The sequence below is a fragment of the Gastrolobium bilobum genome, unplaced genomic scaffold (assembly GCF_033153095.1).
Source record: "Gastrolobium bilobum isolate Gb01-03AN ecotype WA unplaced genomic scaffold, APGP_CSIRO_Gbil_v1 utg714, whole genome shotgun sequence".
In the NCBI taxonomy this organism is placed as follows: domain Eukaryota; kingdom Viridiplantae; phylum Streptophyta; class Magnoliopsida; order Fabales; family Fabaceae; genus Gastrolobium; species Gastrolobium bilobum.
The window spans coordinates 323,790-340,010 of NW_026899261.1; the positions used below are offsets into that span (position 1 = coordinate 323,790).

General features: G+C 33.1%; 1 protein-coding gene and 1 non-coding gene across 2 annotated transcripts; one reads left to right on the forward strand and one right to left on the reverse strand.

The window, feature by feature from the left end:
- The first annotated feature begins 7,031 nt into the window (after window positions 1-7,031).
- On the forward strand, window positions 7,032-8,438 carry LOC133288877 (protein GRAVITROPIC IN THE LIGHT 1-like). The gene has a single exon (XM_061486698.1). The coding sequence runs from the start codon at window positions 7,032-7,034 to the stop codon at window positions 8,436-8,438; it is 1,407 nt and encodes a 468-aa protein (XP_061342682.1).
- Window positions 8,439-13,839: 5,401 nt separating this feature from the next.
- TRNAI-AAU (transfer RNA isoleucine (anticodon AAU)) lies at window positions 13,840-13,913 on the reverse strand. The gene has a single exon. It is a non-coding gene; the product is annotated as a tRNA-Ile (tRNA).
- Between the last annotated feature and the right edge of the window lie 2,308 nt (window positions 13,914-16,221).

The following is a 16,221-nucleotide window of genomic DNA, read 5'->3' on the forward strand; positions in this document are numbered from 1 at the left end:
TTCTTTAGTGCCACACATGTACTTGAGTTTTCGGTGTATTTTTCAGTCATAGTATGACACGTATCTTACTTTTATCAAATTATTACTAAATAATTTATTTTAAAATAAAAAGAGATTAATTTGACAAAAAAAAATTAGGCACGTGTTATATTATGAGTGAAAAATACATAAAAAAACTCAATGCATATGTAACAATAAAGATATTTTTCTTTTACAGGAATCCGGTGGAGGGTGTGCACCTATGTGGAGTAAATCTACGGTGCAATAGAGTAGATATATCCTTTTCAAAATGAGAAAAAATAGAATTTAAAAAGAAATAATCATAAAAATAAAAGTAGTGTAAATATTTTTTTTATATTTAATAAAGAATTCGTAATGCTGAAAATATTTTCTTATGTGAAGGGCACTAGCGTGTTTGGCCTGATGCATGAAGCAGGCAGGTATTGGGGCTTCTTGTGATCAGAGCAGCATGCAATGTTCTGCGTAAATTCGTACCCCGGGCCCTGCCTCCATTCGGTGCTGCTGATGTTCTCAGTTCCACTACTTAAATTTAGGCTTTATTTTGTCATCATCTGATCGATTAGACAATACGATTTTTTCAATGTCACCGCAGATGAAGCCTAGAAAGTAGAGACACAATTATAGGGAAATAGAAAATAAAATATATAGTATCGTAGAAAATTGCATACAATAATGCTTATTGCATATTCAGGTTGTTCATTCTAAGAATAATCAATCATCTAACGACTATTACAGATAAATACAAATTTTTTTTTTCAAAATTAGATTGAATGTGTATTATTTTTATTTTATTATTAAAAAGTAATATCAGAATGATATAATTTTTTTGAGAAAAGTGTTTGTCATTTTAATTGACATAAAGTTATGTCATTTTAAGAAAGAGATAGACACAAGAATTTTTTTTATTTAAAACTTAAATTAAAAAAAGTTACTCACTTTCTCTCTCCCATGATTTTCATTTTTTGTTTCTATCTCTCTTTTAAAATGACATAACTTATGTCATTTAAAATAACAAACAACAAACTTAAATTTTTTTTTTATATGTAATTGTCTAATTTTTTCAACCAGAGGATTTGGGGCCCTATCAAAGGGTCATAAGAAGAATACTCAATCATGGGTTATGACTATATGGATCCCTCCTTCTCTTATATATTAAAAAATAATGTCATTCATGATGTGGCCAATTCCAACTTCGGATCACCTGGTGACTTATCGAGGCTTGAGTAATGGAATACGTCTCCCCTCGAGCTTTCAACTTTGTATACAAACACAATTTTCTTAAGAGCTAGATCTATCCAACTTTAATTCAAAGACGCCAGGTTCATTTTTTATTATAATCTGTAGATGCCACCACTAGGACCACAATCTATTACAGCACAAATTCTGCTACAAATTCTGATTGTATGTTAGTTTTTATTATAAGGTCTTAGGCACCTTCACCTTTTAAGTTAGTTTTTGATGTGGTGACTTTAAGGTCTGTAACAATTAAGATTTTCATTAAGAGTTGAGGCAATGGAAATGATTACTTATAGACTGGATTAAAATATCATACATCATAAAAGATATTATATTAAATACTGATAGATGATTAAAGTCATCAAAAGAAAAAATGGCCACTATCGGCCCTCTCAAGATCACTCAATTATTATGAATTTTGAAATCATCAATTTAAAAACTAGCTCAAAAAGTAAATATACCAAAGATGTATAAATCTCACATTAAGATCTTATAAACTCCAATTGAGATATTTCTTGTCAATAATTTAAGTTGATTATATATGCCTCCATTAAGGTCCATGTAGTTGAGACATTTGAAGAAAATCTTAGCATACAAAAGTATATGGCAAGACAAATTAATTTTTAACAGTAATAAGGAAAATTGAGGATTTGACCGAATCTAAAAATTTTGGTATTTATAACCGAACAATAAGCAAGCAATGGTATAACTGCAAATATTCAAATGTAATTGTTCACTTCCTTTTGCTCCCCCTAAGCAAATACATTTTAGAAAACTTATATGAAATGTGAAAATCGGTCCCCAAAAGTCAAAAAAGTAAACCTAGTTTTCCTGAAGCTGAAGCCCGAGGATCAATAAATTATTTCCCATTTTTTTTTCTTTTTTTTACATCAATGCATGTCCAACCTTAGAAAGATAACAAAGTGGGTAATTCGTCCATCCCTATAATTTCCAACCCGCCCCCTAAAAAAGTTAACATGCCATGTCTTATTTAAGATGGATTGGCGGGTCAATACATCTTATTTTGTATGTCAACTCATTTATATATTAAATTTGACAACAAAAATATAGAAAACTTATTTTGAATCAATGACTAAAGTTTTAGGAAATTTATAGCTGGTTCCTTAATCATGTTAACAGCGGTTCGATTCCTGGTCGTGTATATGAAAAAGGCTTTATTGAGAGAGATTTATCTACTTAATGTGATCTCTCATCTCGAAAGGATTAGTCTTCGACTGACGGCTGGAGAATACCTTAAAAAACAAAAAGAAAAGATTTAGGATTTAATATTTCTCATTTCGTAGAAGATAAAATTATTTTTTAAACATACATAAAAATATGTGGGCCATATGAGGAGAAAAAAGAGAAAAAAAATATAGACCACGTACACTTTTATACATTTGTAAGAGATCATTTTATTTCCTACAACATTAAAAATTTGAAACCCAAAGTTTTATTATAAAAATTTAAGAGGGCCACACCCCCTACAGCAGGTATAACTCGTTTAGTCTCGCATTTATATGGGAGATAAGAATGAGTTCGTGGGTTAAGAGTTTATGGTAGATTTGATGGGTCAGTAGGATAGACTCCGCCCATTTTATCAAATATAGTAAAAGTATAGGGAAAAATATTATTTATGTGATAGGAGATAAAATTATCTCGTGTAAGTTCAAAACAACGTTGTTTTGAGATTTATAATTAAAAAATAAAGGGTGTTTTAAAATTTTCATATTCCATTTTGTATAAGTAGTTTTACTAAAATACCTTCTATTTTTAATCTTTAATTTTAAAATAACATTGTTTTAGAATTACAAGAGATAAAAAATATTTCTTATAAAATGAAAAACGTTAATCCCAAAAATATACTTTAGTTAACATATAAGAGTATACTGTATAAGTCAATGTTGTTGAACAAAATCGGCCACTCCAAGTGGTTGAACGGGGAAGAGGACCCCAAATAGTCCGATTTAATTAAGGGATCAAATTTGTGAAACCGATTTAGGCCCATTTTTTTCTAACACAATTCAATCCTTGGAATATGATATATCATATTATTATATATATATATATATATATATATATATATATATATATATATATATATATATATATATATATATATATATATATATTTGGTGAGTGTGAAATTTTTTACTGTACATTTTTTTTTTCTGTCACACTCGTATAAAATGAGTGAGTCTTATTGTAAAAAATAGAGATAGAAATATTAATGGAACTCACTCATTTTTATGTTAGCGTGACATCTATTTTTTTTTTTCTGGAGGAAACCCTTTTTACATATTGATCAGACCAGATTATTACAAAAAGGCCGATCATGTGATCTTTCTCTACACAGCCTGGAACCGCCTTGGGTCAGAGCATCTTGCAGTTGGGCCGCTTTATCCCATGGGTCTTCAATGGAACGCGATGGGAGGTGTACCTGCAAGACACTCCGACGCTCAAGTCAGTTATGGTTCAAGCAGGTTTAATTATGTAGGAGAAGATGATATACCTTAGTGTTATACATGTATTTATAGTGGAGAGATGAGCAGCTTGGGAAGATGTTACTTAGTGATCAGGTTTGCTTTGTCTTGGAGGCAAAGTAATAGAGCTGTCATGTTTAATGTTGAGTAACTTTGATGAGATAAGGCCATTAATATTATGCAGCTTGATGGCTGTATGGAGCTTGCTGTCTGTCATGGTGCTTTTAATATTATGGAGCTTGTAGCCTTCTTGGACTAAGGCTTTGCTTCATTGTGAAAGATTTAATTATGGGCCTTGTATTTGTATAATATTTATCCAGATCACATATTATATTTTCTGTTACATTGTTTGTTACAATATAAAGTGGTCGATTTTACCAACAAAGCCCAACACAGTTGGTAGATAACTGAGTTCCTTAAGCATGTTGGCAGGGATTCGATTCCTGGTCATGCATATGGAAAAGGCTTTGTTGAAAAAAGTTTACCCATTTAATGTGATCTCCCGCCCCAAAAGCATTAATCTTTGGCTCCTCGAGGAGGATACCTTGAAAAACAAAAAAATAAATAAAAAATGGTCGATTTTCTTACCAAGTTCCCATGCTTAAAGAGTTACCCAATTCTTGGCAGGATTATGGTGGCACTTAGAATCAATTAATAAATTATTTGCAATGACACTGTGACGTTTAAATTAGCTACATACATTTTACGAAAAAAAAAAAAAATTAGCTACATACAATAACAGCACATGAACTAGGGATTAGATTATTACATTGACTGTATTAAAAAGAAAAAGAAAAGATTAGTACATTGACGATTCCTTCTCCTTATGTTGGTACAAATATGGATTGGTTTGTGCGTAGGTTAATGACAGGATTATTTTAAAAACAATAATAAGTACAAGAAGGAAAGAGAAATCAGGCCATCCTTCCTTATACAGTGAGCACAAGAAATGATCGAACTCAGTTTCAACAATTTCTGCTGCAGTCTGCTGCTGCTTTTCTCTTTTCCTACCGGGTCATAGAAATTTTTTGAAAACATCAATAACATTTTTAATTCCAATATCCTCTCAAATAAAACATTTTTTTATGAAGCCTGGACTTCGGCAAAGTTTAGTCATCATATTCCGTTTTCCAATTGTAGGCTGTGCTCATGCATATAATAAACAAGACTAACCCAGTTACAATTATTGAAACTTCTTTTGTGGTGCAGTGGTAATGGTACCACAAGCAAAAAGGCGTGGAAAATTCAAATACGGCATGCTAATTTGTTCATATATATAATCAGTTACTGTGGAATACTTAATCAAAAGATATGTAACATGCTCACGAAACCAAGGAAGTGGATTGGTTTTTTGAGTTTAATATCTGAAAATTACAAAACTTAGATCTCAACGTAAATCAAATACATATAATATAAATATAGCAAAATTAAAGCGGATAAGGAAAAAGAAATATGTAAAGTCAGTTTATTTTGGTTCAGCTATAAAACATGACTTAAGTCATATTTTCAGGCAATTTACTTCAGTTGGTTCAAGCAAATACTTAACTGGATGAATCAATATCTCATCCAGATTTAATAACACTGCTTAGAAACATAATATTCATATTCAAAACTTTAAAACCCAAAATTTTAGTTTAAAAATTATTAAAAAAAGCTCTCATCCAACCATTTAAATTTTAGTATCAAAACTTCATCAATGACCATGAATTCAATTTTTACCGCTCTCAATTTTTAGTAAAATTAAGTAAAAAATAAATAAATCAAAAATTTAACCTCCACAATATTCATATTTCATATTCAAAGAACTCTTATATTACATAATAATATAAATTATTAAAAAACTGTTATATAATAATTTAAATTTTTAAGTTGAATTAATTTTTTATATAAATAATCAACGAAATTCCGTGGAATCCTTTATCGTTCACCAGCAGCAGTCAAGCATCACAGTTCAGCAGTTCACCACTTCTTAGTAAGCTCATGGGTATGGCCATAGTTGGTGGGTCCAGAATTATATCATAACCATCAATCACGAAAGGCAACATGGCCCACACATATCATCTTTCTGTATAGCACTACAGGCTAGTTTATATACAATTCTAAATAAAGGAGGAGAACAAAAAAAAAAGTAGAAACAAAATCAATGGCTTATATTTTCTGCTATAACTGTAAAGAACTTTGGGATACACCATTTCAAAAGCTAATTTAAATGGTGAGAGTGTCCAAGATCTTATAAAGGCCACGTTAGTTGCCCACACAATCAATGTGAAACTATATATCTCAACACGCCATATCACACGAGAGCCCTTGAAGCGTGGATTATACACATGCCCAATTTTTGATTTACCTTTTTTGTGCTTTTTATTTTTAATTTTACTTTAAAATAGGGGGCCGTGAAGATCGAACTCGTGAACTTATAGTCACTCAAGCTCTGATACCATGTAAAGAACTTTGAGATACACCACCCAAAAGTTAGCTCAAAAGGTGAGAGTGCTAGCTCAAGAGGTGGGAGTGCCCAAGACCTTATAAACTCCACATTAGTTGCACATACAACTAATTTGGGACTATATATCTCAACACACCCCTCACACGAGAGCCCATTGGGCTTGAAGAGTGGACAATGCAACAGGCTCAGCCTACCTGTGCTAAGAAATGCCACAAGAGAAAGTGGGGGGCGACGGGGCTCTGATACCATGTAAAGAATCTTGGAATACACCACCCCAAGATTCTTTACATGGTATCAGAGCCTCGCCGCCCTTGTGGCATTTCTTAGCACAGGTAGGCTGGGCTGTTGCATTATCCACGCTTTAAGCCCAAAACCTTATAAATGCCACATTAATTGCTCACACAATCAACGTAAAACTATATATCTCAACAATGAATTTGATTATTCTCAAAGTAAAAATTTTTGTTTCATCAATTTTTTATTATAAAGTATAAAGTACAAACCATTAATTATGAATTATTTTAAATACAAAAATAATTAATTCAAACCAACCACACTCTGTACAATTAATAAAAAGTATTTACTATTTATCGTGGGAAAGCGGAATCATCTTCTCTTATTCTTTTCCCGCGCTTTATAAATTGGGATCACTAGTAGCTCCATACTAGGCTTAAAGTTCAGATTAAAATAGTCAAAGATTTGTGCCTGTTTTCCAACCAAAATCTTTTTGGTGCAAACATTTTCTCTCACAAGTCCAAGCTGTTTCCTTTTGTTGGTTTTACTGTGACACAATCCCCTCAAATTCTTATGTTTCAAACAAACCTTGTGTCATCATGACTCATGAGATGGAAACCATTAAACCCAAATCAGCAATCAACAGTAAGAGCAATAAATTGGCCAAGACATTCCAGAAAGTGATTAGCTTCCGAGCTGCAACCAAAATTGCTTTGAACAATGGCATGTGCATTCTCACCTCACAATCCAGAGTCAAGCAACATCTTTTAACTGATAGGCTCAAAACCCACAAAGGTAATCGTAAGCATGAAGACATTAAAGCTCGAAATAGAGCAGTTATGGAGGCTCTTATTGCAAAGCTATTTGCTGGTGTTAGCACTATCAAAGCAGCTTATGCTGAACTCCAAATGGCTCAGCACCCTTACAACAACGAGGCCATTCAAAAAGCTGATCAAGCTGTGGTAGATGAACTGAGAGCTATCTCAGAGTTGAAGCTTAGCTTCTTGCAGAAAGAGCTTAAACTTTCACCCCAAGTCACTCTAATGCTTGCAGAGATTCAAGAACAGCAAAGCCTAATGAAGACTTATGAAATCATCATCAAAAAGCTTGAAGCACAGGTTCATGTTAAGGAAGCTGAACATTCATCCCTCAAGAAACATATTGATGAGTGCATTCCCTACAACAAATCACTTGAAAAGAAGCTAAACTCAAGTGGGTCTTTGTCCATGCTTGAAAATCTTCAGCTTTCTGTGCTAAGCCCAAGCCATTTCGTCCAGTTCCTTCACCGCACGTTAAGATCAATCAGGAGTTTCGTCAAGTTGATGATCTGTGAAATGGAGTCTGCTCATTGGGATCATGAAGCTGCCGTTAGATTCATCCACCCAGATGCAGTTTTTGCCACACCAAACCATCAATACTTAGCATTTGAATCCTTTGTTTGCATAACAATGTTTGAAGGCTTCAACTATCCAAACTTCACTGTGCCTAGTCAGTCACTTGAGAAACCCCACCACCACCACAGCCAACAACTCTACTTTGACAAGTTCAAAAAGCTCAAATCTTTGAACCTAAAACACTACTTAGCACAAGGTCCAAACTCATCCTTAGCCAGGTTCTTAAAATCCAAGTACCTTCAAGTGATTCATGCCAAAATGGAGTGCTCCTTGTTTGGCAACTTGAACCAGAGGAAGCTACTCAACAATGGGGGTGTCCCAGATTCTGAGTTCTTCATGGCTTTTGCAGAGATGGCCAAGCGTGTGTGGGCTTTGCATTGTTTGGCATTTTCATTTGAAGAAGAGGTCACCATTTTTCAGGTAAAGAAGAACACTAGGTTCTCTGAGGTGTACATGGAATGTGCAGCTGAACAACAACTGCTTTCAACCTCAGGGGAAGCCGCTGATTTCAACTCCGGTGAGCTCAGGGTGGGTTTTACGGTGGTTCCGGGTTTCAAGATCGGAAAAACCGTGATACAGAGTCAGGTATACATGTCTCCGGTGGGTTCTCCGGCGAGTTGCTGAGTTAGGCTTTTTTTAGTCTTGGATTGTATATTTGGTCTCAAAGTAGGGATCCTCACGCGCTTTGTTACACGCTCTGCCAAGGACAGTACATAATTTCATTTGGATAGAATTTTTCCTCAAAGGGTCACTATTTTGGAGCTTATTTACAATCAGCGATGAGCTATATCAACTGTAAAATATCTTGTATAATAGTAGATTTTCTTCCTTGAGTATGTAATATTTTGATATTATGATATATGTCAAAGACCACAGTAATGCTACACACTCAAAGCAAAATCTATTCCAAGGTTATCTTTAGTTGAAATGAAAATAAGGGTTCACAAAATGTGTCGTGTCAAGTTTCATCCGAGAGTTAAACTGTTCAATCCAAATATTATATGTTTTTTTTTTTTGCGGACCCGCGGTATAAGAATAAATCTTTGGTGTTGTTGCACCGAAGATTTACTGTTGCACTGAAGATTTACTGCATCTCATCGATGAAAATATTAATGTCAGTCAAATTTATTTATTTTTTGTCAATATTTTTTTTTATCTGATGTGTAATACTCTTATTGATAAGATGTACTGAATCTAGGTATAACAGAAAGCACGTAATATTCATTCCGCGGTATAAATGGATAAATCTATTATTGGTGAATTCACGTGGCTATTGGTTCTGGTGTTTGGTAGGGTCTCTGTTCTGTTGTAGATTGGGCGGGAGAGCTACAGTAACTGGTAGTGTGAGCAGAGAAAGATAGGGCCATGGCTATTTTGGCATATTTAAAATTGTGTGGAGGGTAGGAATGTGATCATGTAGAGGCTAGCAGAGAAGCCTTGAGTATTAGTTTAGTTTGATTTTGCGTTACAATTTTGTCATATTACTTTCTGTGAGTACAGTGAACAAAATCCGCAATAAACTTGTTTAGATTTGATAATGGAAAAATACTTTGTTATGATGTTGGAAAAAATATTCTCATGCCATACCTAAATCGGTTTATGCGCTTTAATTTTATTTTATTTTTTAATTTCTTAATGGTGGGATGCACTCCAAATATATATCTGTATGAAAATTTCAACTGAGAAAAACAAAACCCTTTGATAATATATACATATTGGAAGTGCTATGGCGCCTTGCTAGTTTACCTAATTCGTTTGTATATCTGGTTAAACTTCATTCGAAAGCCACATTAAGCAATATAAAATATAATAATATATGCAGGATGGAGTTGTTTGTTTTCTAGGCAAAGACCAGTAGCTGTTCCTAACTTTTTTTCCAAGCTGTCACCCATGTTGGATATGTCATATTCTTTCTGGGAGCTTGGTGATGGGTATAACTTGGAGGTTCTGACTTCTGAGCCTTCTGACTATAGTTCACGGGGCTGCTAGGCCACTTTGTTAGGACTAGTATAACGTTTAGCTAATGTTTGTTGGTCGTTTGCATGACCACTTTCTATCAAGGAAAAGCATATTCAATACTCTTTTTTTTTCAACCGTTATCTTGAGATATATAAAATTATCAATGTATCCTCTCCCAATAATTTAAGTGTTTGGGTTGAATTGGTTCTTTACATGTTATCAAAGTCTCGGTGTATCGGATTCAATCCTCACCGCCCCCCCACTTTCTTTCAAGTGAAATTTTTTTCTTCGCATAGGTAGGTGAACCTGTGCATTGTCCACCCTTCAAGTCCAGTGGACTCTCGTGTGAGGGGACGTGTTGAGATATGTAAAACCATTAATGTATCCTCCCCCAATAGCTTAAGCATTTGGGTTGAATTGGTTCTTTACACGTTAATTTTATAAATTTTTTATGCACTAAATTCAAAATTCGAGACGGATTCAGATTAAGACTTTAAACTCTTTTTAAAAATAATATTGAGAGGATCGAATATATATTTTAATTTTCACCTACTCACCTCCATAATCAATACTTTTTTGCTGTAATTGTGGGGACATTGACCATAATGATACGCTTATGACAAAAAAATATCAATATATCACCTTTCAATTTAATTTTGTCAAAATGCCACATCACATTTTTGCTACGCCGCCCCACGAAAATGGATGGATACGTGGCAACGTTTGTATAGGTAGCCATTCTCGCTGAACAGTCCAACGAGAATGGCAAGGTGCTGACACGTGGCAAAAGTACAGGCATTCTCGCTGGGCAGCCCTACGAATTTAGCCACCTGAACAACTTTTGCAGAGAATGCCTGTACTTTTGCCATGTGTCAACACCCTGCCATTCTAGCAGGGCTGCTCAGCGAGAATGATTGCTCACACAGACGCTGCCACGTGTTCAGTCTATTCTCGCTGGGTGGCGTAACGAGTATGTGACGTGATATTTTGACAAAATTTAATTGAAACATGGCATACAAGTAAATATTATTCATAAGAATGACATATTGGTTAATGTCCTGTAATTGTTAAAGAAATATTCTTTTTTGGGATTAGTGTTTTTTTTATGTTATAAGAGATAAAATTATTTTCTATACTTTCATAAAAGTGTGTGGGGCTCAACTTACCTTTTTCTCTCTTTTCTGTTCACGTCCCACATGGGTCTACATACTTATATATATTTATAATAAATAAAATTATTTCCTAAACATTAAACCATTCTTTTTTATTTATTTATTTTTTACATTGCAGCAGAAGTTAACTTGGCTCGCGAAACAGAAAAATGGAAGTAGGATGGGAAAGTTGTAAGAATTTATGAAAGATCTAAAATGTAAAATAAACGTTTAAATGGGCTAGTTAAATATTTAGACTCATTTGATTAAAGGGTTTAAGTTTTCTTATGTTGTAGGATTGTAGGAGATAAAAAAAGTAGAGAGAAATTAAATGTGGGTCCTATATTTTATATTTAAAAAAAAAAGAAAAATTAATTGGCACGGAAAACGAATTAGTGTAGGAAAATGATGTACTCTTATGTAGCATAAGAGTATTATTTCCCTTGATTAAAAGTCAAATGTTGCTCTATTTTAAGAAATTAGTCATGTGAATCGACGGAAAAAGAAGTTTACGAGTGGTGTAAAAAAAGTAATAGGCCATATTATCACTGCAAAATTTAGATTATTCTCAATATATATCCCGCAAAGTGGAATGCTCTTTTTTCCTTTTTGGCTGAATTCTCTACCATAAACGAGTTTAAAGTTTAAAAGTCGCTTGAACTGCACTCCTAATGGCAGACCCTTTCGAACAAAACTAGCTAATGTGTACTAAAGAGTTCGCTTATCTTTTATTTAAGTTCAACCCCATGACAACACGTTTCCTCATATGAGGAAACACAAAGGATCTCTTGGTTTCAATTTTTTGATGGCTTATTTGGTTTTCGTTTGTGATGCTTACAAGCAGGAGGTAGGGAATCAACTAGTTTATAATGAAGTAACTTAAAAAATTTACTTTCAAAAAATGATTCAATTGATGCATAATTGCAGTCAGAGTCACAAAGGAATAAGTTGACTAATTGTTCGGACAGTATGTCCTCCTAATCACAGGGAGATAATTTTTGGTGGGGTGGGAGTGCGGTGGTCTCCTTCCAAAATAGAAAAAAAATAAGGATTGAGAAGGAAAAAATAAAAAAAAAGATAAAAATGAAAGAAAAATTTCTATTTATAAAAAAGGATCGCTGAATAAATGATAGACCGGGAGTATAATAAATTTTTCCATCAACAGGACACAATTGCTCTTGCTCTTCAATTACAAATAAGTTGTTTTCCTACATGCTACATGCAAGTTTTGTCTTTTTTTTTTAGAAATATTTCAATCGATTTATTTCTTCGCAACTAATTCGATTCGGGGCGGGTTCAAGATTAATGCTTTAAACTCCTCACAAAAGTGATACTGAGAAAATTCGAACACATGCTTTCACTCCTACCTGCTTAGCTCTCATTCGCCAAATGAACTACCACCATTTCATCATATATAATTCTCTTTTCGTATTGCCAAAATTAATTGGAAAGGATTCTTATAGCTTAATAGGTTATCTCAAGTTTGAGTTTTGAATATGTAATTATGTTAAAATTTTGATAGAGATAATTTTGTGGTCCCATGATACACTGGAATAATCGATAGAAAAAGAAAAACTCATAAATGAGGTAGTTGGAAACTTGACATCTTGTTGTTTATTGGGATCTAGGTGTTGAACAATTATTCAAGCATAGCTTCGAGTCTTTGACGGTTGTGAAGGGAATAAATATTGGGGTTCAAATTGTGTACAAGGTAATTTAATATTTGGTACTTGGCTCTGTTCAAGCCAGCATCTAAAAGACCACACCCTTTGTGGCAATTTCAATACTTTATCCCTTTACAACCTGTGCCCAACATTCCACAGAGGAATATCTCACTTTTACATGGCCTACTTATAATTATTGATATTTATAGAAAAATAATAATAAACAAACTGATTAAATTTCCTGATAAAAATAAATCAGGATGAGAATTTATGGGGCTGATTCTGAAATATCATTAGTACAGGCTCAGCCAATTCTTAATAAGTAAAACTCTATATCATTTACAAGTTATAAAATTAGAATGGGATTAAATCTTGCACAATTTGGTTTTATTTCACAAAACAAAAATAACCAGCTATCAATGTTTATTTACACAATTCTTCAGTGATCTTACTTGGGGAGGAAAATTATGAACTTCTAAGAGTCTGTTTAAATTAGGTTTTTAAAAATATTTTTTTTATTTTTTATAATAAAAAAATTAAAAAACTTATTTTATAATATTTATTTTGTAAAAATAATTCCAAAAATTATATTTACATTTTAGATTTTAGAATCAAACTTAGAGAATCCATCTCAATTGTTTTTTATTTTGTGTTTTAACTTTTAAAATTAAAAAAATTATAAGAAACACTTATTTCATTAACTACTCAGTTAATCTTTAAAATAAATTCAAGAATAAAAAAAACAAAATTCATTCAAAAGGGTAAAAAAAAAAATGTGAGGCAACCTGCAGGAATCAAATAACCAAGAAACATGAACAATAAATAATCATTCAATATACTGTAGAATTTACCGAGAGAGCGATATTTATTGTGTAACTTGGTCGCGGACTTCAATATTTAGCCAATAACAGTAAATTGTCCAGATTATAACATAGCATTGCCTTCAATAGAACAGAATACTTATATTTCCAAGGTTTTTATGCATGCCATAGGATTTTGTTTAGCAAAGGTTGTTGTCACTTGTCAGGATCCCAATTTTACTAGTAAAGTTGTGCAATCTTACGATTTTTTGCATCAAGATCACGAGTGACACGTATGTAATGGCATGTGTCACTGTTACAGTTAGCGGAGTCTGTTTCGTTTCGGCGAGCCGCTGGTGGATCAAACCAATAAGAAAGGGGAAAAAAAAAAGCCCACCCAAACCCTAGAACAAAGGAATCCTACTCAAAAGTTCAAAAAATTTAAATAGAATGGCCCATGCAGGTCTCGAACCTGCGACCTTCGCGTTATTAGCACGACGCTCTAACCAACTGAGCTAATAGGCCTTTACCGCTCGCATTAAGCATTTATTTAATATTTATATACATCTTTTGCTGCTATTTCTGGACACACAACATTGGTAATTGGAGTGTTGGGTATCGTAACGGAAGTGATGCAAGTGTCAAAACAAAAATAGCGTTGGTAGGTCCTGGAAAGACCGTAGACACTTGGAGAAGAAGAAGCACCCACGGAAAATCCTGAATACATCTTCTTGTTACACTTGAAGAGGATTCTAAGATTTATTAAAATTTCTATTCTTCTCTTATCTTCCCCTTGTAACTATGGACTTCTAGAGAACCCAACATCACTAAGTTTTGACATATAGCCGATGTCCTAATCACTGCGCACAAGTAATAGACACATAGTCAGGAGATAAGTATGTGCACAGTGTTGGTAGCAATAATAAATAGGTTCAAAGTGTATACTTGAGGTCTTTAGCCTTTCATTTATAAGGATTACCTCTAGGATTTGTGTAGAATTCCCAGTTGTAGTAGGACCCAACCTCCTTTCTGTTGAGATAAGACTCCTATCCTGATTATCTCTGCTGTTTAATATTGTTAGGATAATTGAATCTTTATCCTTTGATGATCTCTCTTGAATAGGTAGTTAAGATATGATATATATCCATAACAAGTGTCATTGCATTGAAACAATTTGTTATTTTTATGAATATAAATTTGTATTATTTTAAATGATTATATGGCTTTTAACCTTTTCTTTCCTCCACAAAATTAAGAGGAGAGGAAATATTAAAAACCAATAAAAGATATAATGCATCAGTAAGATTATGATTATACAGAGAAAGGGTTTCTAGAAAACTAAGGTAGTAGCCATAATGCATTGATGTTGGTGTCATTAAACAGATAAGAAAAGAGTTCTTTGGTTTAAGAATAATGAAGACTATGACATTAGGATATTCCGTGCATGTTTCGATTCTCTTTTTTTCTAAGGTAGAAATTATTTATAAGCATAAACTAGGTCAAATAGGTTTTGAGAAAAACTCTTATAATGAAAAGCTTTTTTTTTATAACGAAGAAAAAAGCTGAAAGCTAAAAGCTCATAAGAGGAGCTTTTTAACTTTTTTTAAATTTTTATCTGCTTTTCTTGATTTGTGTGTTTTTTTTTAAATGAAGAGTTATAAAGATTGAAAGAGAGATAATTTTCTTGAAATATGCATTTTTAAGCTAAATTTTTTATGTAATTATTAAACAGCTTTTAGTTTTTTTTTTTTTAGCTTTAGCTTATAAGTAGTTTCTAACTTAAAAAAAATAGAGGATCCAAACAGGATCTGTATATATAAGTAGGGGAGGCAAAACGGGTTGGCCCGCCCCGACCCACCGCTTGAATGTGGGTTGAAAACCCCAACCCACCCCGTTTTGTGGTGGGTTGGCGGGTCATCCTGCCTAAAAAATAAAAAATAAATAAAAATTAAAAATAAATAATATTTTATTAATTTTATAATATTAATTATTTTTATTTCATAGTTTCCTTATTTTTTTCCAATCTCAAGTTTAAATGTATGCTAATATTCAATTAAACATTCTTTAGGAATTTATTTTTATCTTCATATATAGATAACATTTGTCATAAATAAAGATTTTCTTCTCTATTTTTTTTAGGAAATGCTAAGATAAAAAAAATTGAATATTACAAAAGCTTAAAAACAAATAAAATACTCTCTAATAATATAAAAAAAACTGACCCGCCACCAACCCGTTTTGACCCACAACCTGATGAGGCGGGTTGATGCTGGTTGGGATATTTAACCCAACTCGTCCTATTTTAACGGGTTAGCGAGTTGACTCATCAGGTTCAACCCATATTATCACCTCTAACAAAGACTCAATTTGTATTTCCAGTTACATTAACATTGATATTTGAGAAATAACTTTGGCACTTCCCAAAAGGAGAGGAATAATACTAGTATTTAAGTGAAGAAGTTTAAACATGACAAGCTTTTGAATATGATTTTGAAATTAAAGTACTTAATTTGGGGAGGAAATGGGTTCAATTGTCAGCACCTTTTTCTTGGATCTTGCTTTGCGATTTTGTCAAGTAAAGGATATTTAAAAAGATGTCTTGACTTTGGTGGTGTCAATTAGTACCACATTATAGTTGTTGATTCGAAAGGTGTTCACATTCTATGTGCACTTGGATTGAGTTAGTCTGAGGGGCGGAGAAAGTTAAAAAAAGGAAAAGAGTGGAGAAGGATTGTTCACGAACTCAGCAAGTGCACCGGTCGTACAATCAAACAATAATTTATCTATTTAACTAAAGTTGGATTGATCGTGAATGGAGTTTCTTGAGAATATT

Excerpts from the sequence above, each read along its gene's own strand:
- LOC133288877 (XM_061486698.1), top strand. The coding sequence starts at position 7,032 with ATGGAAACCATTAAACCCAAATCAGCAATCAACAGTAAGAGCAATAAA.